Below are 21,468 nucleotides of genomic sequence, written 5' to 3' on the forward strand. Positions count from 1 at the left end.
AGCGATGTGTGTTTTAGAGGAAAGACTGACTAAGGCAGCATTTCCTGGCACCAAGCCTTCCCTTTACCAAAAGCTGGCACTAGTGCCCACTGAGGAGCACAGAAGGTCCATTTGCTGCTCAATGCAAGCCAGGAGAGCACCTGTACCACTCCATCAAATTGATACCACCCCATCAAAGCACCAGGATTTTAACTCTCAACTCCCTGCAGGCGTCTGAGCACTGCACATGTAAATGGCAGAGTCCATTCTGCACAAGAAGCACAGATTCACTGTGCTACCTGCACATCTTTAAGCCCAGACTGCTGACAATGAACACAGTCCCATGAGAACCATCAACACCAGGACTGGTCCTCGACTGTCCCACGATCATTTGTTCCGTGCCTCACAAAACAACGCGCAGGATCCGGATTTCCACCATCGCTCCTTTATTCTGGATAAAAACATACAAATCCAATCTAAATAAATACCCATCCCCCTTCCTTAAGCACGCTTCAATTATCCCGCCTATAAAAAAACCATGTGGTTATGCATACATTCATTAATTTTTTTTTTTAAAAAATAAGTCTTTCAAGGCAGAGCTGAGCCAGCTGGTCCCACGCCCACGGGTCAGCTCCTGGCCGCGCGGAGCTTCCTGCGGAAGTATTCGGGCGCGGCCTCGCGCAGCCACTCGGCGTCCACCACGCACAGGTCGCGCATGTAGCACTTGTTGGTGCGCAGCAGCCCGTTGTACACCACGCAGGCCGGCCTGCCCTGGAACAGCACCGACGACGGGTGGATGGCCACCGCCTGCTGCGAGTCCACGGTGCCGTAGGTGCCGTCGGGCCGCAGCTCGGCCGCGTTCATGAACAGGCTGTGGGCCAGGCAGCGCCGGACGCTGGCGGTGTCCCCGCGGGAGGATTCCAGAGGCATCGACAGCTGGGAGACACGGGAGTGAGCAAGAAAAACCCTGGTGGGGACACAGCCCCGTTTCACTGGGCTCTCTTCAGAAATCCTGGGGGATTTTCCTGTGTCAGAACGCTGGGGGGCCACTGGGAATTCAGCTTGAGCGGATGCCGGGGTAACCCAGACTAGGCCAACAAAATGGATCAACTCTTCTTCTGGAAATGAGTTTAAGGCCAACCAGCATTCAAATGACACCCCAGAGGGTGGTTCCCATGTCACTGCAGACTGGCAGGGGTTCAGTGGCAGCACTGTGTGGCACACAGAGCACAGTCCTACCTGCTTTAGAGCAGGAAAAGCCCTTAGGAAAACCTGTCCTTTCCCTGAGAACTCTTCTCCAGAGGTTCCCATTTCTCCTTGACCCATTAAGCTTTGCAGCTTAACGATTTTGGGATGCAACAGCACAGTCAGGAGCTTCAGGCAGCTGTTTACAGGAGACTGAAAACAACCCCACATTTCCTCACTCCTGGGACTTGGTGCACAATAACATCAGTTTGGGGAAAAACAGAAAAATACCAACAGGTGAAACAGAGAAATAGAATATGGAAGCAAGTTACCTTTACACAAATGTCCCTGAGCTGAGCTCTGACTTCTGCCATCAGCTTCATGTTCCTGCCGTTGATAAAGTTCTCTCTGCACCATCCCTGCAGCAGAGACACCAGGAGTTAGAAGGGGGTATTTCTTCACCCCAGGAGCATGACAGCCTTTGGATACCCTGAAAAGCAGAACTCCCCCCTACAATCTGCCTCAGAGAAAAGGTGCTGACCCCTTCCCTGGTCATATTTCTACCCCCATTTACTCCCCTGTGTCTAGATTCCCTCCCACAGTGCTCAGAAAAAGTACGTGGTGGTTCTTTTCCCACTCAGAGCTGCTCTGCAAGGCCACCAAGAATGAAGAACAGCACCTGCTATCCCACAGGTGGTAAAAACAGATCAGGTAAGAATGACAGGTGCTGCAAGGAATGGGGTGCATGAGTCCACAGATCCACAAATCAATATGAGGGGTTAATAAGGCAGGATAAACCCAAATCTGCTTTTAATTACGCTCAGTGTTTTTCCAATGAATCCTATCACAAGGCATGTCCAGCTATTTATCAAGTCTCAACACTCTCCCACTCCCTTCTGTTTCCAGCTGGAACCAGGGAAGGAAGAGCCCTGGCTGTCATTACAGAACTGGCCCCACAAAGCTTTGCCAGAGCTTTCTGTAGGAACTTTTCTTACTGAACTTCCTCTGACTCCCCAGCTGTAAAGGACGAGCCCTCTTTTCTCTCTGCTTTGGAGGATGCCTGTGGCACCAGCCATGAAGATGCAGGTGTCACTCTGCTCTCTGCTAAAAACTCCCCACCCCATGAGCTCAGACAGCCCTGGCAGCCTCAGATCATCCCACCTTGTGCCCACTGACGTTCTTGTAGGCCCTGTAGACGTTGAGCAGGGTCAGATGATCGCCCTCACTGGAGATGAATTTCTTCCTGACAGCCTGCACCTCATCCCGCTGGGCAGGGGGGTTGTGGAGGACGCTGTCCACCGATAACAGTGACACAATGGTCAGGATCTCCTCTGCACAGTGGAACTTGGGCGACAGGAGGATGGCCTGCACAGACACAACAAAACTCATCTTTGGTTGACCAAATCCACTTCAACTGGACAGATATTTCTACTGCCTGGCAAAACTCAACCAAACATCGCTTAGGACAATCTCATAAACATCTGGGCCTGGGAACAGCTGTAAATGCTCTGATGGGCTCACCAAGCACCTTTAACAGCAACTGCCAGGCTCCTTCCTGAGACTGACCAGTGCATAACCAGTGCAAGCACAGTGACTGAAACCAACCACAGCAACAGACATTTCATAGCCCTACCAAACAATCCTGAAAATTGCAAGCAAATTTGCCTCGTTCACCTTCAGAGGTGCCAGAGGAAAGAAATTCTCTTTAAAAATTTTCCCTGAATTTAACAATGAATGACAAGCAATCCAGCAAAAGGGCTGTAAATTATGTATATCAACGTACAGCAAATATACCAGTACAGCTGCAAACACCCCAAATTTCACACCTTGTTTAAGGAGTTTGAAAGAGCCTCAACATCACCTCAACATCACCTCAACAATGTCAGTGGTACAGAGATGAGTACATGAGACTAAAAAAGTTAATTTTTCTGTAGTTTTTACCTTGGAGAACTTCGGATCCAGTGGAAAGGCTGCCATTTTCTTTCCCAGGGGGGTCAGGACAAGCTGACCTTCCTTTTGGGTCACAGCTCCCAGCAGGTCCAGCTGATCAATTGCTGCTTGAATAGCATCTGCCAAAACAAGGATACTGGGCTGGGAGGCCTCCTGCCTCCCACTGAGGGTTGTGAAGGACCAGCTGGTTCCATCGCTGCCTCCCTCCCCTGGCCAGAGGGACTAGAACGTTCCACTTAGAGAAATTAGGGTCCCAAAACGTGGTTTATCCTCCTCTGTCCAGGAGAACAAGCACCCTTCCTAATTTATTCCAGATTCCCTTGGCAGCCAGGGCACACCTTCATGTTGTATTGTTATGACACCTTATGACTCAAGACTGCTCCCTGCTCTTTTCCCCAAGGCTGCCTTTGTTGCCACTTACCAGGAGATGGTTTGGACATGAAGTCAAAGGTGAGCACATCGGGAATTTTCAGGGCCAGGAGCTGAAGCACCACACTGGCCAGATTACACCTGCATAGGCAGAAAAAACATCTGAGGTAGTTCCCTTCTTTGATTTTTATTCTTTTTTGCAGAGAAGCTGAGATAAGAGTCTCAGGCCTGTGCTGCAGCTTGACAGAGAATAGTCTGATGCTGCTGGTGAAGCCTAAATTCCTAAACCAGAAAGAGGCAAGTCCAAGATCTGGAGAACAGTCTAGAGAACTATTGCCTCAGTGCCCAACTGTCCACCCTGAGCAAACATTTCCCAGTTTTTCTCTTTAGTCCCCACACTTCCATTTTTCTCAAGTCACCCCATCAGTCCCTAGATCCAGTTTTACTGCTCATTTCTTTCCACAGCTGCAGCTGTAAAAGAGGTGTAGCAAGGAGTGTGATGGCTCTGTCCTCACCTCTGTATCTCAGGTGTTGTCATTTCATCAAACTTTTCAAAGTCCTCCTCGGTGTAGAGCCGGTAGCAGATCCCGCTCTCCTGTCTCCCTGCTCTCCCTGTGCGCTGCCAAGCCTGGGCCTTGGACACCTGCTGCACTGCCAGCACCTCCAGGCCAGTTTCTGGGCATGGAAAAGCATCACCTCAGTCAGTGCCTGTGTAAGGCACGGCTTTGGAAAACACAGAGGATTCACAGTAAGAATTCCCAGGGTTTGCCATTCAAATACGGCTCGGAGCTCACTTGGTTCAGCACTGTGAAGCACAGTGAACTGTCCCACGCTGTGTCCATGAAGAGAAGATTCACATTTGACAGATTTTTATCCCCTCATGGCTGATACTCAAAAAAACCCACAAAAACACCACCAAACCCCACGCCCCAGACCTGGGACATTCATTTAAACAGCACTGGAGGGTGTTTGAAATCCTCCTACAGTGGGGCTTATGGCCTCCAGTAACTTCTACAAACCCAAACCCAATCTTGGCCCTGTTCCTCCTCAGAATTCCTCACCAGGGCTGTACTTCTTGGCTTTGACCATGCCTGTGTCCACAACAAATTTTATCCCCGCAATGGTGATGGAGGTTTCTGCGATGTTGGTGGAGAGGATCACTTTGCGACAGCCCTGGGGAAACCAAACCCAGGCCAAGGCCGCCTTAGAGCAGCTGCAACACAGAAATTCAGCTGCTTTCTGCCACTGTGCGCCAAGCCCTGCCCCACATCATGAGAACAAACTGAGCTTGCTGTGCCAGCTCTCACAAACAAAGGTAATCTCCAGTTTCTAATCGGCTTCTAAAACATGGGCCAGCATTTGCAACAAAATACTCCACCAGAACAGCTGTTCTCAACACATCTTTCAACAATTCTGGTTTCATTTCTGGCATAACATATGTGTTCTTAATTATCTGCTGAGTAGGTACAAAAGAACCTGAGGCAGCACAAATCCCTTTTCTCATGGCTCTGACAAACATTCTCAGGTTTTCAGCTTTCTCAGTATTTCCCCCATTAGCTGCTGTAGCTTTTTTGTGATATGGACAAAAAAATCCTCTGAAATGGGGGAAATGTAAATTCCTGTGCACTTTTCACTCCTTCTAATCCATGACTTACTGGATGCATCTGTTAAAAGCATCACATTTACAGTGTCTTATATCACACTGGAATCACTCACCCTAAAGCCAATGGAGATTTGCTCACTATCAGTACAGACTGCTTTAGTCCCTTAAAGTCCACGTGCTTCTTCCAAAGACTCATGGAAGCAAAAACATAACAGGTGGTGATCCCCCATCCTGTTTCCTCACCTCAGGGGTAGGTTTAAAGGCACGGAGTTGCTGGGAGTGGGGCAGAGAAGCATAAAGAGGTAGCACTGTCATCCGTGGGCAGTCCTCAAGGAGATGCTGGGCAACATCTCGACAGGTTTTGGTCATTGCTTCAATTTCTTCCTGACCAGTCAGGAACACCAGGATGTCCTGGCATGCAGGGGCTTCCTGGAGCCAGAGGAAAAAGCAGGTTAGGAGGGTTTGGAGGGAAAAGGAGAACTGAGATGGTAATGAGATGTGGCTCTGGCAGCAAGTCACTGAAGCAGGCTAAGAAAGAAAAGACACACATGTGGTGCAACAGCCAGAGTTCTCACTGGTTCACCAGAGGCAAAGAGTAAATCATATTCTGAGGGATCGAGTGTTAAAAGGTTGGAGGAATTGCTGTGTCCTCAAATAACTGTTCAAGTCAGGCTGAGAGAGCCAGCAAGAGAGCCCAGGTACACCCAGGTACAGAGAACTCAGTTCAGGCTTTAGGCATGAGTTGACATTAGAAAGCTTTGCTTAGCAGTCTCCCTTCAGCTCCAGCCTGGACATACAGGTCCCAAATTCCAACAGCAGCAGCAACTACAAAGCACTAACTGCAGTTTTTAATGAAACGACACAACAATCCAGGTGCTTGGCAGTCAAACATCCCAGCACAAAACACCAACCCCTGGCCCCAGAGGGACACAAACCTGGAGAGACCCTCATACCTGGTGGATTTGGAAGATGGACACCAGTGCTGCCTGCAGGTAGTCGCTCTGCTGCTCCTTGGTGTAAAAGATCTCAATGGGATGCTGCCGGCCTTCCAGGTAGATGACAGGAGCTCCATTGAAGTACTGGGAGAACAGGTCAACATCCATCGTGGCTGACATGACAATCACCTTCAGGGGGAGCACAGGAAGGGTCAGCACTGCAGCTTCCATCCTGCTGGACACTGACGAGTCAGGGCCAGCCAAAAGCCAGCTTCTGGATCCTGAGAACCATGCTCAGAACAGCTCACAGGTTTTGGGACAGAAAAGTGATTTCCTCTCATTGAAGCCATCAGCTTTTTAACACAAGCAGAAAATGCTGGTGTGACAGAATGAGCTGGTGTCTGGAACAAGACCATGCAAGGTCCCTGCCAGGCCCCTCCAGCAAAGCCAATGTGCTTTCACACAAATTCCTGACATGTCCACCTATCCCATGTGCAGTGCCCTACCTGGGAATGAGCATGTCCCACAGCAGCCCCATCAGCCAGAGCTCCTGCACATGGAGTGATCTCCAGCACCGTGTCTAGTCTAGAACTCACACCCAAAGGACTGTTGTGGAAAAAAGGTACCATGGTGGTGACCAGATACCTTGTTTAGATGTGTCATATCAGGCCCACACCTCATAAGTCAGACACCCTTAACTACTCAGATTTAAAGTGACTTTTTTGGAACAGAAAAATGGTCAAGGCAGAAGTTCCAAACACTTTGGAAGGCACCAGGAGATGCTCAGAGCACTCAGAGCCCAGCCCCACCCCGCCCTTTGCTGCCATCCCGGATGAACACACTTTCAGTGGCCGCAGGCCTCGCTCCTTTCGCTTCTTTTGTGCGGCTTTGACCACGCCGAAGAGCACGTCGGTGTGGATGGTCCTCTCGTGGGCCTCGTCCAGGATGACCACGCTGTACTTGTGCAGCAGGGGGTCCCCGATGGCCTCCCGGAGCAGCATCCCGTCCGTCAGGAACCGGATCCTGGTCTCGGCACACGAGCAATCATCGAAGCGCACGGTGTAGCCGACCTGGGGAAGGGATCACAGAGGGATTATAGGGAGCACGGGCACAAAGCCTGGCATTTCTCACTGCCATTGTGCCACAAGGAAGGACTACAAAGCCCCTGGTCACTGCATTGGACAGAAGTGCATGGAAGCTCTGAAAAGCCGAGCAGTTTATCTGCTGTCTGTGAGCAGTTCATCTTCCAGATCTAGGAAGCCACCCAAATGATTCTCCCAACATCTCTAGTTGGCTTCTTCCTAACTAGAAGTTCACCACAAATGCTCCCCAAGTTTCCCTCCTTCCCTTCCTTCCTCCCTCTCTTCCTCTCCCTGCTAGATAGTATTCCACACTATCCAAGGATTTTATGCAGGGGAAATCTTTCTCCTCCACTTTTCTCCCCCCAGCCTGCACAAATTCAGCACTCTGCTCTCCTTGACAGTAACTTCTGACACAGGGAGCAATGAAAGACAGCACAATATTTTTTGTTTTATTCATGAATCAGGGTTTTTTCCCAAATGGAACAACCCAGATAATAATCAAGAAGTACAATACCACAGAGACAGACCATGCCCACCCTGTCATGGGGCAGGTCAAGAGCCATTTTACTCCATTTATTTAATTACAGAATCACAGAATATCCTGAACTGGAAGGAACACACAGGGATCATCCAGTCCAGCCCCTTGCCCTGCAAAGATCCCCCAACAATCATACCCTGGGCATCCCTGGCAGCTTTGTCCAAACACTCCTGGAGCTCTGGCAGCCTCAGGGCTGTGCCCATTCCCTGGGGAGCCTGGGCAGTGCCCAGCACCCTCTGGGGGAAGAACCCTTCCCTGATATCCAACCAAGACATCCCCTGACACAGCTCCAGCTGTTTCCTCAGGTCCTGTCCCTGGTCACAGAGAGCAGAGACTGAAGCTGCCCCTCAGAAGGAAGCTGCAGACCTTGGTGAAGTCTGACAAATTCTCCACTTCTGCAGCGGAACAGGTCAAGTGATCTCAGCCATTCCTGTTATGTGGCCCTTCACCATCTTCATGTCACAGATTTGAGCGCTCTCTTACAGCTTTTACATCCTTGTTATACTGTGGCACCCAAAACTAATTATGAAATTAAGACTATCACCCCTGTGGCTGGCTATTATCCTACCCACTGAATCCTGACAGGGCCCCATCCCCACTGCAGCACGGAACCAAAGCTCAGCTGCAGATCAACCCACCAGCCTCCCCAGCTCCGTCCTCTTCTCCTCGGCGACTCTGGCAGCCAGGGTGACAGCTGCCACCCTGCGGGGCTGGGTCACAGCGATGACGCCAGGGTGCCCAATCCCGACTTCGTACAGGTACTGAGGCAGCTGAGTGGTCTTCCCTGAGCCCGTTTCTCCTAAGGAATATCAAAGAAACAGGTTTTCCCCTCCGTGCTGTCAAACTCGGTTTTTTATGTTAATTTTTAGCCCTATTCGAGGATGGGGAAGCTGAAGACAGGGAGATAAAATCCCACCACAAAGCGGTGGCAGGTCAGAGAAGCCACCCAATGCCCTCCTCTTGCTGCTGCTCCGCAGAGCTCCCTCCACCCAGGTGCTCTCCAGCCACACTAGTTCAGAAACGTACTCCAGCCTCTCTGGAGGTGAAGTGTCTGTGGTGTGACACTAATAGAGTGACACGCAAAGCATTTTCCATTTAATTACAATAAGTGCTGACTCTTTAGACTACCAGGTGGGAAGTTGTACACCTTCAGCTCCTGAAAGTCTGACAAAAAGCTTTTTACTTTACGCTCACAGAAAGCATAGTAAAAGCAGTGAAAAACCCTGAAAGTGTAAGTGAGGAGAGTATTCAGAAGAGGAGAGTTTTGCCATCTGGCTTTGACTGAACTCCAGGCAGACAGCGAAAGGAGAGGGAAATACTTTTGCCTTCTCCATAAAAACGAAGTCCGCGGCTGCCAAAGCACAAAAATCATTATACTCCTTGTTCACTACACTTCAGATTTACACCCAAACCATTTCTGGGCAGCGTGTCCCAGCCCAGACCACTCCGACACCGCCCGACCCGGCACTCACCGATGAGGACGGCGGTGTCGAGGCGGCGGAGCCGGGCCAGAAGCGGGCCGCGGGCTCCGGAGATGGGCAGGGAGCGGCGCTGCACGTGTGCGGGTGGCGCGGCGCTCTGGGGCTGCGTGCCGGGGGGCGCCGCCTTGAACCGCTTGGCCGGAGGCCCCTCGTTGTCCTGAGCCATCGCCCCTCACCGGCCGGTGCCGTCCCGGGGCTCCGTTCGCTCCTGGCGCGGCGGGACCCCGCTCCACAGGCTCCCCGGCGCACTGATGACGTCACCACGCGACGCTGCGCGGAGCATCCTGGGAGTTGTAGTCCCGACGCCGCCGCCATTTGCAGAGCTCCCGGCTCCGGGCACCCCTCAAGGCCCGGGACCCTCGGAAAAATCACGGACCCCAAACGGCAGCCAAGGAGGGCAGGGAACCGGCTGCAGGTAGGGTCGGGACATGTTCCCATTCAGCTACGGAGGGGTTCTCAAACACTGAACTAAAAAATCCCCACAAAAATAAGGTTTTGATCTAATTCCTGCCTCATAACCTGTGCTGAAGCAACTTTGTCCAAAACACTTTCATTCCTGCTCTCTAGGAGCAGTAAAAGTCTGTTCTAGAAACAATCAAAGCTGCCCCCAAAAAAGAGACCAAAAAAACCTGTAAAGCCCGCCACAGTTCCCATAAGTTTTTATAACCTTTAACAGACAAAAATGTAGATACAAATTACCTCACACATTTTATCAGAATTTAACACACTGCTCATGGACAAAGCATTTTCCCTGAGATCCCACAGATTTCCCTCCTGGACTACAAATTAAAACAATTAAAACCTGTAGCCAGTTTTTAAAAACAAAACCTGAGACTAATTGAGATAATCACATGTCACGGGAAAGGCCATCCTCTAAAATGTAGAATGAAGATGCAGCTTTAACTCCTTTTGTCTCCTATGATATAATCAATGAAACCGTACCAAATGCTTTCTATGGCAATTTAAGAACAACTGACCATGATGACCTGAATTGAGGTCCAAATTCCTCTGTGGCTCCCCAGAGATATTTATAATCAATGTAGCTTCAGCTAAATCCCACCGAGTCTCACTGACCTGCGTTGGACACAACAGTCCCACAACAAATTTCATCCACAGACCACAGATTCCACATCCTGAGCAGACAATGCTGTGCTCTGACACTTGTGGGAAAAGCTTCAGTTATCTGTCTCCTCAAGGACTTGCTTTTTCCAGCCCCTGCTTTTCCACCTCCTGCCTCAAGAATACAGCATTATACAGAGGATTAACCAAAAAGAATCCACAAGACATTTTATTCAACTCATCATCATTTGAGTCCTGACTCCAGACAAGTTTCCTTCTCTAGTGCTGCAGGTCATTCAATAACAGCAGAGGGCACATGGGGGTGGATTTTGCAGGCACACCTATTTAACCACCAGTCTGAAAACAGGGCACCTGAACATGGAGGAGAAAAAAACCCCAAAATATAGCCTCGGCCTGCAGAACATTCCAAAAACCCAACTGGTAGAGTGAAGAGCTGCATTATGCTGCATGTTGTGTTCCCTGCAATTCAAAGATGACTGGAGACAGCAGCACCTCAGATTAAAAAACCTTTTGCCATCGAAATAGTGACTTAGCCTTTCAATCATCTTGTAGATGTTTTATCCAAGAATAAAAAAAAAAGAGTTAAAACCCAAAAAGTTGGGTTTGTCCCCTGTAAAGTTTCCCATAGAGTTTCATGTATCAAATGACTTGGAAAAAATGCTTTAGAAATCACTTTTAACAAGTACTTGTGTGGCCTTGTTAACTGCAGTTACCAGGAAACAGTTTCCAGTTTTAAATTTTTGGCTCCACTGGATTTAGATTATGTCCAACACAACGAATTCCCTGATTGGGAAAGGTGCTGGGAGTGCCTTGGGTGAGGCTGCCATTTCATAAAGTGCTTGTATTCCAAACCATAGAGCTGTCAGAGAGTCCTCTCTGTGCTGGAGAAGGAGAGTCCTCGCGTGGGACTGGACCCAGGCCAGTCTCTCCCAGGGGGTGGCTGGCTCCTGGCACAGGCCCTGATTATCCCCCGAGGCGCTGCCCCTCTCCCCACGCAAAGCCCCCCGGCCGCTCCTCTGGCAAGGGGTTGTAATTCGGGTCATCCTCCGGCGTGTCAAATATTGCTTTCCTGGAAAACACAAAGGATGGTTAGCCCTTGAAACACAGTAAGGTCAGGACAGATCAAATGCTGCACGTGGAACAGCGTCCTCCCTCAAGAACAGCTTGCCCAGGCAGAGGGATTTATGCTGTCCATAGGAGATCCTAAATCAAGACTGATGAGTTTAATCTTCTGCTATTTATGACATAAATATTCTATGCCAGGCATCTTCAGGATAGTCTACGATTCTGTGAAAAACAACCATCAGAGATGTTCTGGGAGAGCACCACAGGGGAATAGAGCATCCACACAAGAGGGAATTGAGTGGTAGCACCACTACTCAATACAATAAACACTGAAGGATTTTCTTCCCCAAAATTGTGATGTGAGGATGATTTACAGAAGAAAAAAAAACATTATATATCTTATATGTAATACCGCAGCCACTGTTGCAGGGGATACAGCTTTGGTGCCACCAAAAAAAGCTGTCAGCAAAGCCTGACAAGTGCTATCAGAGAAAGCAAAGGTAAAATCCTTTAGCTCTTCTCCCAGTCAACTTGGTTCCCACTTAAACAAATGTCAGTTCCTTGTTTGGCATCATGAGTTCAATAAAAAGCAAGAACAGACATGCTCCCAGTTCTGTCTCTGCCCAATCCACCAGAAGCTGATGTGACTGAATTGCAAACAGTTTTCCAAAGAAGCACTTTTTCCATGTCTCTTCCAAAGCAGACACCAATACTCACAGGACAGACGGTGTTCTCAGGAGCCTCCCACCACCAGGCTGATTGGGAAAGACATCCTCTAAGAAAAAATATATATGCCCAACAGCAATGCCTGGTATAGAAACAAAAGCCAAAAAGTGATTTTTTCAATAGTCCTCCTTTACAACTCTCAAATGCTTTACACTAGAGTTTTCAGAAAAACAACACATTGGTTCTTTCATAGAAAAAACGATGATACAGAAATACAAAACCTAAGGAAGAAAGCTAACAGCAGATAAAAAACTTACACTACAAGACATTAATATTGGGAAAACGTCGTGTCATTATTAAAAATATTGATGGTTTGGCTCTATTAGAGTTGATAAAATAGTAATATAAACTATTTTATTTGAGTAGACTGATGCTATGGTCAGATGCAACAGGGCTGATTCCAAGCAATAAAAAGCCAAATCATCAGAAGCTCTTTCCATCCTTATCACATCATAAAATGTGCTACAATAGTTAGAAACCAGAAGAGCCTGGTATAAATATATCAGAAGAACTAACACCACGCATTAGGGCATTTATCCCTTGGATTTGTCCCCATTTTTTTGTTTCATGAGGAGGAACAGATCCTTGTGATTGTTGCCATTGCTCACCCAGGAGATCCACAATGATGGAGTTCCCCAAAAGCAGTGAAAAGCCCATCAATACCCAGGGTAGAAATGGGGCTTGGAAGATGAGGAGACCGAAGAAGTTCATGCGGACGTAGGGATTCCTGCGGCTCCAGACGTATACCAGCATGATGGTGAATGCCTGGCCCAGGAACACCAAGTTCACAAACAGCCCAAAAAGCTGGCATGGCTCGTTAAGGAAACACTTGTGAGGTCAGGAATCTCACAGCTTAATTTGTAATCCCATGTTTTCCACACAGCTGGTAACTCCACTTTCCCCGGTGGATGTACATCGAACTACTGTCCAGCAAATCCAACAGCTGCAGCACGATTCAGGGTACCTGCAGCACGAATAATCTCATTAAAGCATAATTTAATTCTTCACACACAACCTGAGCATGATCAACGTGAACAGTCCCCTCATAACCTCATTTCCACGATCAAGCAGACAAAAACCCTGAAAACCCAGCAACAATCCCAAAACATTCAAAACTACCCTAACAAATATCGGTACTCCTTGTGCAACAAACTATATTAAGGTAACAGTAACAACACTGTTTCCCATCTCATTCACACATCTTTAGCTTTACTAAAGGAGCTTGGAATTAAAACAGAAAGGATACAGTCATTAAAAGTCCTCCAAAAAGGAACATAAATACAAAATCTGCTGTCCGACCCCGGAAAGAGCCTTCCTCAAGCATGCGGCAGTACCGGTATCTGAGACCACAGGTCAGGAAAATTCCATTGCAAAGGAGTTTAGAGACAGATCCAAGCAGAAAATTATTCAATTCTACATCAGCTTAAAAGTGTTTTATCAATTTACTGCGTCACTTGGCTCTTTCTGGATACTTCAGCAGAGAGGGTGACTCAGGAGATAAAAAAGTTACCTGGAATTTTCTCCTGCACCATGTCAGCACCAACCTGAAGGATCAGGCTTGTACAAATTCTTATCATCAAAAAAGGAACTGGCAAAATTCTTGACCACTTAAGAAGGAGACCCCCTTGAAGCCCACTCATGACACCAGTGAAGTTGGCATTGCTGAATTCCCAGGAACTCAACCTTTCCTGTGTGCAGGTACAGCAACACTCCCGCACTCTGGAGCTCTGCTTGCCAAGGGAACCAACGCAACTTGGTGAAGGATACAAAAAGATCATGTTAAATAAAAAATTAAAGCCAACTGGTCCAAAGAACAAGTAGTTTGTGATTAACCTCCATATCTGGAAATAAGACAAATACAAGGACTTTAAACATGACAGCTTATTTTTATTTTCTAAACAGATAAGCAAGTAACAATGAAGCTGAAATCTCTTTTACAGAAAATGAAACTAAGACCTATTTTATGGTACAGTGGTCTGCACTCTGGCTACAGTAGCTTTTAAAAAGTGTATTTCTAATACAAAAAGTACACTGTTTTGAGAAGACAAGCTCTTGAAAAACTCTACACCACAGTTTAAAAACCTCCCGTGCTTCAAAACACTTACTTGAAAGTGCTTAAATATTAACTCAGGGTTGAAATACAGCTGGAAGGGTGTGATAAGTTCTAATTGCTGAAAAAGAAGAGAACATTTTGAAAGGATCAGTACTTTAAAAAAAACCCAAAATAAAATAAAATTCACGCCCCAAACAGCAACCCGTTCTTGTGCCAAAAAGGGCCCAGCAAGTCCACAATCAGCACCGTGAGTTTTCTGGCAAGTGGGGGCCTCAACACAACAACTCTCTGGCGCTGTTATTATTTATTAGTGCTTTGCACGGGGCCTGTTTCGGGAATCCCCTCGCTCAGGGGGCCCTCGGGGCTCCAGACCCGGCTCTAAGCGGGGGCGGTGCCTTAGGGCTCCCCTTCCACGGCTACCCCGCGCCCACCCCGCTCCCAATTCCCGTCACGACCTCCCTCCCGCGGCCGCGCACTAACCACGGCGGCGGTGGTGAGGACGCAGGCGGTGGTGTAGGCCCGGGTCACGGGCGGCACCTGCAGGTACTCCTGCCGGAACGTCTGGTACGCCATCTTGGCGGCCCCGCTCCGCCCCGCCCCTCCCGGCCCGCCTCCGCGCCCGCCCGACGATCCGGGCTCCCATTGGCTGAGCCGCAGCACCCTCCCCTCACTCTGCTCTCTCATTGGCTGACCGATGAGCTCGTCGCCGCCGCTCCGCCCTCCCATTGGTGGAGCTGCACTGCCCGCCCACCACCCCGCGCTGTCATTGGCCGAGTGGCCAGCGCGCGTCCGCGTTCTAGCCGGAGCCCTCGGTGATTGGGCGGTGAGCGTGCCCTGGCGGGCGCTGATTGGCCGCAAGCGGGCGTGCCCTGAGGCGGCGCTCTAGCGAGGCGGGAAAGCGACGGCGGCGCCTCCGGCTCTCGGAACAGCCCTCGGGCAGCGGCTCCGGGCTCAGCCCGCGAACGCGAGCGGGACCAGCGGCCCCGCAGCCTCGGGTAAAGCCCTGCGACACCCACCTTCCCCTCGCGGCGCCGCCGCCCCGGCCCCCCGCCGCCATGTCGGTGGATCCCATGGCCTACGAGACGCAGTTCTTCGGGTTCACGCCCCAGACGTGCATGCTGCGCGTCTACATCGCCTTCCAGGACTACCTCTTCGAAATGATGCTGGTGGTGGAGGGCGTGATGCTGAAGAAGCTGGACGGCATTCCCGGCTGCAAAGTCAGCCCTTCCCAGATCCGGAAATGCACCGAGAAATTCCTGCTCTTCATGAAGGAGCACTTCGATAGACTCTTCGCTAAAATGGAAGAAGTGCTGCTCCAGCTGGTGCTGAACATCCCGAAGAACGTGCTGCTGCCCGAGGACAGGGTGCATGAGCAGTATCCCTACAGCAAGGAGGAATTCCAGGCGCTGCAGGACGAGCTGCAGCAGCTGCAGCAGCAGTGCAGGGCAGAGGTGGCTGCAGAGCAGACACTGCGAGCAGAGCTGGAGGAGCAGAAGGTCGTCAAGGCCGAGCTGGAGAAGATTTTGCAGTGCTTTGATGGGCTTGAGAGCATCTGCAGGGAGCATGGGGCCGGCAACTTCAAGGAAAGTTTTGCCCTCCTGACACAGAACTCTAAGAAACTGCAGGATGTGCTGAAAGATATTGAAAAGAAGAGCCAAAAAATGAAGCAGCATGATCAGTTAATGTGATGGAAATTATGAAAAGGCAACAGATGTCATATAGAGAGAGCTTACTTAAAATTACGGAGGCATATCTTTCCCTTTCTCTGCTCATCCTGCCAGGATTTGGTCTAAAAGCTGTTGAATTGTGCCAGTTTGCAGCCCCCTAAGGCAGGAAGGGGAGAGAAGCCTGTAAAATGTAACTCAGATTGTTAACTTCATAAGTTTTGGGTTGCATAACCGGGATTTGATAACACTGAATGTTACCTGTGAACAGAGTGTAGCATTTGCCCATTTTAAGGATTATAAAAACAAAGCCTCGTTAAGACTTGTAGGAATATGTAGGTAGTTTCCAGCCTGAGGCCGGTGCAGGGCTTCAGTGAGGACTTGGGGACACTGGCCATGGCCACAGTGCCTTTCAGTGTGTTTGGAAAGCCAACAAGGAGGAAGTGCAGGGAGAAGGATGCTGTTGACGAGGTTCTGATGAGATCTGCTGGCATCAAACCAAATTTCAGCCCAGTTTATGGAATCTCAGGGTTCCTCACCACTGCACCTGTGCTTGTGTTTCTCTCAGCACAGAGCTACTGCTCCACAGAGCAGAAGCCACTGGAGGAAATGAGTAATTTCATCCCTTTGTCCTACTTCACCTTATGTTGCTTTATAAATGTATTTGTTTGGGTTTTGTTGTTGTTGTTCAGTGTCCCTTTTCTACTAAAGAACAAAGTTCCTTTTATTAATGTTTAATCAGTTTTTCCTGTGAAAGTGTTATGAATACTGATAAGCTCTTAATTAAACTTATCCTCTCTGTACTTAATTCAAAATCCCCGACACTCTGTGCATCTTTCCACAGTAGTTTTTAAATCTCCTGTTTAGTTCTATCATTAAATATCAATATTAATTTCTACTTTACTAGCATAGAGGTTTAAAAGTCCTTAACCCTGTGAATCACTTTGAGGTGACTGCAATAAAAAAGTATTGAAAACATGAACCAGTCTGGAATTTTTTCTTCTCTGAATTGAGAAGATGTGAAAAGCGTCACTTGGCAGCAGAGGGCACCAGCAGCCCGGACCAGGGCTTGGCTCCACAGCGGGTTGGTCTGTTTTTCCAACTCAGTGTAACTTTCTTGGACACCAAGAATTATTGTGTTTCCTCAGGTGAATCAGTTGTTTCATCCTCAGTAAATAGGAAAACACTTTGCCTGGATGTTCTGTGCCCGGAGTGACCACACACGGATTGGCAGAAAGCTGGACCCTGCCTAGTTTATACACCCCGACGCTGTATTTTCCTTCAAAAAGGAATTATTTTCACATCTTTCTCCTCTCCCAGCCAGAGAGAGACAATTTCACTGCCAGGCCAGGGTTCTCTGCAGCACATCCCGGCTGGAGTGGTGGGTGAAGGGAATGCTGGGCACGATGGTTGTACTGGGCTGTGCCTGACCCACTCCCTGACCCCTGGCATTTTGATGTCCTGCTGTGTCACCAGCCAGGGAAATGTGTCCACAACTAAATTTGAGATTGACCATCCCACCCTCGTGATGTGGATTTAACCCATGCCAGCCTCGGCCCCTCCTGTGATCACCCCTTGTCCCTTCCTGCTCCCAGAAATGCCATCCTCCCACATACGCTCCCGGCAGTGCAGTCACTATAATTAAATATTTTACAATAAATTATATCTTGATGCTCCAGAGAGCAGTGCAGAAGCAGTGCCCTCGGGCAGGGAGCTGTGGCAGCTCACAGAACCATGGAATTCTTTGGGCTGGAAAAGCCATTTGAGCATCAAGTCCAGCAGTTCCCCCAGTGCTACCATGGGCAGCACTCACCATGTCCTCAAGTGCCACATCCACAGCAGCTGGATCCAGCTGATATTGGCCAGGCATTCCCAACTCCAAATCATGTCCATGTGTTTGTGGGCTCTCTGGAGATTCAGACCCCCATGAGCAGTTTGATATACCCTGACTCCATCCCCAGTGGCCTCTCCATCCGTCCTTGTCCTGCTCTCCCCAGGCTCCCATCACTCTCAGAGGCAGATCCAAAGTGACAATGGCCATGGCACAGGTCCCATTGGTGACAAGGCAGGGAAAAGACCGGGGTAGCACCAGGCTGCTGCAGGAGCAGGACCTGGAACTGGCTTGGAAAGGAGGAGGAGAACTTCAAGATGGATGATTTTAATGCTCATCTTCTCCCAGTACTTGCATGGACCTGGAATATTCAGAGCCCCAGGCTGGGAGTGAGGTACTTCATAATACCCAATGTAAAAACTGTAACCAGCTGTTGGTAAAACATTTCCAAGAGCCTTTTTCAGGAGAAAAAGCCTTGTTGTCAAGCACTTGGTGAAATGAACACCACAGCAGAAGAGCTGAAGTCTGAGGGGAACAAAGCCACCAGTTTTCCTACCAGGATATGCCTTCCTGGTTTGGGACATCCAGGAGCCCTGAGGATCCATGGGGCTGAGGATGTCTTGGCAACTGGATACTCCATCAGCTAGAGAATGGCTTCAGGCCCCTGAAGCCAGTTCCTGGGACTAACAGACTCCCAGCAAAACTCATCCCTGGGAATAAAAGCATGCTCTGGCTGTGAGGAGGAGGACATGCAGCCAGATTTGCAGACCCTGTGCATAGAGAGGGGTCAGGTAAAGCAGGGAGGGCACTGGCTCTGTGTCCCAGGGATGCTGGTTTGCCCTGCAAACCCCCAGGGGTTCAGTTCCCTGTATAAGGAGAAAACAGAAAATTTAAACTAAGAAATTCTTGGCAGCATTCACAGGCAATCGGAGCACACGGTTCAGGCCCTCCTTGACTTCGAGACTGAGTAATGGTGTAATTAGCAGCTGTTAATAAACCTACACCTGGCAAAATGCCGGGGGAGAGGAGGGGGTTACCATATGCCTCCTCATTAAAAGCATTAATTACAGACAGGAAATGCTGGTGGCAGCCACAAGCTTTAATTTCTTCACCTCTAGGTGGTGATGCGTGAGCTCCTGCCTTTGCTGTCCCATGGTGGCTCAGGGCTCCCATCCCTCTCCACATCCCACAGCAAGACTGAAGGGACCAACACGGCAGGGAAAAAGATACTTTTTCATTCTAATAGTGAAAAAAACTGCTGTCATGGCAAAAAAATTTCTTCCACAGGGATGTTTTGCTGGCACAAACTGAGCAAGAGCATCTGCCACCATTAAAACAACCCTGTGGAAACTCCAAATAAAAAATAATAGAGATGGACAAGAGAGAGCCAGGCACTGTGAGTTATTCCAGCTGATGAGTGCAGCAGCTCTTCCGTAATGTGTTTGCACATCACACACCATAAAACGGGATGGGACTGAACATTCCAAGTCCTCACTGGGATTTCCTGAGAGCTGCCCCGGTGCTGCCTCCCCTGTACCCCAGCCCTAGCAATAAAATAAATGGGGCATGGAAAATGGGCATTCAGCTCCCATTAGTGGCAAAACATTGATTTACTCAAGCAAAGAAACTTGGTCAGGGCTTGGCTGCTGATGGCTCCTGGCTGTGTTTGCTGGACGTCCCTGGAAATTGCTTTAGAAAAGAACATGGTAAATGACTTTTTCCTACTCAAGGAGGAGAAAATGGAAAACCTGGAAATGTCTGGCAACAAAGGAATCACTTTCACATATGAGATTTTTTTTTTCCCCTAATTAAACCATAGGAGAGCGGGAATTTGATTAAAAAGGTTCTGCTGGAGGGAGGCCTTGGAGACAGCTGTGCTTGTTGTGGAGCAGCACGGACAAGAATAAAGGGTTGAAGTTTGTGATTTTCCTTTGCTGGGGACTGGAAAAATTATGTTCCTCACACAGCTCTGCATGGCTTTGGCTGCTTCCCTGGCTGCTCATCCTGCCCTGTATCCATCTCACCCCTGTTGCAGCTGGTTTCGGATTGGAAGGGACCTTAAAGATCATCTATTCCCTGCCAGGAGCAGAGACACTTTTTACTAGACTAGGCTGTGACAAAATCATTGCAGGAATTTAATTTCAGCTTGAAGAGTAATAAATAAATAAATAAATAAATAAATAAATAAATAAATAAATAAACCAAACAAAAAAACTAGGAAAATAACATCAAGACAAGATGGAGCCTTTGGAGGTCAATCCACTGGATGGATCTGCCAGGTGATGATGCTCCAAAACTGAACGCTTTGAATCTAATGGCTCCACAGCTTTGACCCCTCTACTTGGTGTTTTTGTAGATCTGATTAATTTTGTCCTCTGCCCACACCCCCTTCCTGGGCAACCACGCCTCCCAGTGCTGTGCTACTGGGGATTCCATTAATACTGATTTCCCTACAGAAAGGAAATTGTCCTGCTGCTTTGTCTGCTTATCCTTCCTAGGCTGTTATTACTCCCACTTACACAATTCAGAATATTATTCCCTCCTGTCACCTTAATTTCTAATAATTAGTATTTGGTATAACACTACAGCAGACAGCAGGTCTTAATGAATATTATAATAAGCACTAAATTATAATTTACTGCTCTAGAAATCCATTTTGATACATAGCTCGCTTACAAGAAAATTAGGGGGAGCAGTTTTTAAGCCATTTACCTGGATGGATCCACCCCCAAATTGAATCCTCAGCAAGATCCTAAATGAGCATGAGCTCCAGGGGCATTTACTGGCCTGGGACACGTCACTGACCATGTCAGCCCTGGATGTGCCATAGTGACAGTGACATGACTTCACCAGGACACTGCATTCCCAGAGAACCAGCAATTATCTGCTCTCAGTATTTTATTTACTCCCTGACAAAATGCTGGGGTATGAATACATCTGAAATGGGCAACAGCATTAATCCAGGAAGAGTGCTTGTGCAGTAAGGAATCCTTGATGTCCCCATTTCCAACCTCAGCCTCTGCCAGTCCCTCTTTTGGAGCTGTTTTCCTTCCTTTTGTGGTAGTGGTTGCCAGGAATTTATTTATCCATCAATTAACAGGTAGGTTTGGCATAGGCAGCTATTGGGCCCCATTGTGTGTTTGAGCAGAACACAGAGTCCCAGAATGGTTTGGGTTGGCAAGGATTTTAAGCTCATCCAGTCCCACCCTCTGCCATGGGCAGGGACACCTTCTACAACCCCAGGGTGCTCCAAGCCCCATCCAACCTGGCCTTGGACACTGCCAGGGATGGGGCAACCACAACTGCTCTGGGACACTTTTGCCAGGGCCACACCACCCTCACAAGGAAGAGATCATATCCAACGCACTGTATAATACAGAAGCAATGAAGGAGAATTTCTCTGGGGTTTTTATGGAGAAATATGAGAAAAGTCTGGTAAAGAATCATGGGGGTCAGAGTGATTTTCACTGCACATGCCAGGCATGTATGGATGAAATAATTCTATTGCACATCCTGGCCAAAATAAAGAGATGCCTGCTTCTCTGACACTTAAAAGATGTTGTTGGAGAGTTTCTGTTTTTCCTGCAGTTTTGGTGACACATGGACTCTGATGCCACGCTGAAGGGCTGCACCCAAAGGCTGCCCTCTTGGGAACAGAGCCAGAGACCTCCATAAACACCCTGATTTATTATTACTACTACAAAAAAAATTTAAAAGAAAAAAGGAATTAAAAGTAAAAACATAGGCTCTCTGTGCTGCTCCCTTCTGAGGGGGCTCAGGGGAGGTCTCCATTCTGCTCTTCCCTATGGGGGTGCAAGTGGTCTCCATCCTTATCTGTTCTATGGAGGACCAGGGAACCATTATCTGCTCTCCCCTTTTGGGTGGCTCAGGGGTGTCCATCCTCCTCCCCTTTTGGGAGAGGGACGG

The 21,468-nt window shown here is 48.6% G+C and overlaps 3 protein-coding genes across 3 annotated transcripts; 1 reads left to right on the top strand and 2 right to left on the bottom strand.

The window, feature by feature from the left end:
- Nucleotides 1-448: 448 nt before the first annotated feature.
- On the bottom strand, nucleotides 449-9,340 carry DHX33 (DEAH-box helicase 33). The gene is made up of 12 exons (XM_040082808.2): nucleotides 9,114-9,340; nucleotides 8,280-8,440; nucleotides 6,864-7,091; nucleotides 6,040-6,210; nucleotides 5,330-5,515; nucleotides 4,545-4,656; nucleotides 3,999-4,158; nucleotides 3,536-3,624; nucleotides 3,106-3,233; nucleotides 2,326-2,529; nucleotides 1,497-1,583; nucleotides 449-915 (listed from the first exon to the last, which is right to left on the bottom strand). Exons 1-12 carry the CDS (start codon nucleotides 9,286-9,288, stop codon nucleotides 607-609), a joined length of 2,010 nt encoding a protein of 669 aa, XP_039938742.1. The 5' UTR covers nucleotides 9,289-9,340; the 3' UTR covers nucleotides 449-606.
- A 1,043-nt stretch (nucleotides 9,341-10,383) lies between these two features.
- On the bottom strand, nucleotides 10,384-14,638 carry DERL2 (derlin 2). The gene is made up of 7 exons (XM_040082827.1): nucleotides 14,527-14,638; nucleotides 14,099-14,164; nucleotides 13,761-13,834; nucleotides 13,240-13,333; nucleotides 12,602-12,797; nucleotides 11,985-12,075; nucleotides 10,384-11,271 (listed from the first exon to the last, which is right to left on the bottom strand). Exons 1-7 carry the CDS (start codon nucleotides 14,617-14,619, stop codon nucleotides 11,166-11,168), a joined length of 720 nt encoding a protein of 239 aa, XP_039938761.1. The 5' UTR covers nucleotides 14,620-14,638; the 3' UTR covers nucleotides 10,384-11,165.
- A 347-nt stretch (nucleotides 14,639-14,985) lies between these two features.
- MIS12 (MIS12 kinetochore complex component) lies at nucleotides 14,986-16,681 on the top strand. Its single transcript, XM_040082555.1, has one exon. The coding sequence runs from the start codon at nucleotides 15,102-15,104 to the stop codon at nucleotides 15,732-15,734; it is 633 nt and encodes a 210-aa protein (XP_039938489.1). The 5' UTR covers nucleotides 14,986-15,101; the 3' UTR covers nucleotides 15,735-16,681.
- Nucleotides 16,682-21,468: the final 4,787 nt, after the last annotated feature.

This window comes from Hirundo rustica, chromosome 19 (genome assembly GCF_015227805.2).
Source record: "Hirundo rustica isolate bHirRus1 chromosome 19, bHirRus1.pri.v3, whole genome shotgun sequence".
Lineage (NCBI taxonomy): Eukaryota > Metazoa > Chordata > Aves > Passeriformes > Hirundinidae > Hirundo > Hirundo rustica.

What these genes read in the sequence shown, in the direction of transcription:
- DHX33 (XM_040082808.2), bottom strand. Translation starts at nt 9,288, where the DNA reads ATGGCTCAGGACAACGAGGGGCCTCCGGCCAAGCGGTTCAAGGCGGCG. An exon ending in CGACACCGCCGTCCTCATCG is followed by an intron (nt 8,441 to 9,113) that starts GTGAGTGCCGGG and finishes GATATTCCTTAG; the next exon opens with GAGAAACGGGCTCAGGGAAG. An exon ending in ACAACACCTGAGATACAGAG is followed by an intron (nt 3,625 to 3,998) that starts GTGAGGACAGAG and finishes CTGCCTATGCAG; the next exon opens with GTGTAATCTGGCCAGTGTGG.
- DERL2 (XM_040082827.1), bottom strand. Translation starts at nt 14,619, where the DNA reads ATGGCGTACCAGACGTTCCGGCAGGAGTACCTGCAGGTGCCGCCCGTG. An exon ending in TCCTCACCACCGCCGCCGTG is followed by an intron (nt 14,165 to 14,526) that starts GTTAGTGCGCGG and finishes CTTCTTTTTCAG; the next exon opens with CAATTAGAACTTATCACACC. An exon ending in CATCATTGTGGATCTCCTGG is followed by an intron (nt 12,076 to 12,601) that starts GTGAGCAATGGC and finishes TTTCTATACCAG; the next exon opens with GCATTGCTGTTGGGCATATA.
- MIS12 (XM_040082555.1), top strand. Translation starts at nt 15,102, where the DNA reads ATGTCGGTGGATCCCATGGCCTACGAGACGCAGTTCTTCGGGTTCACG.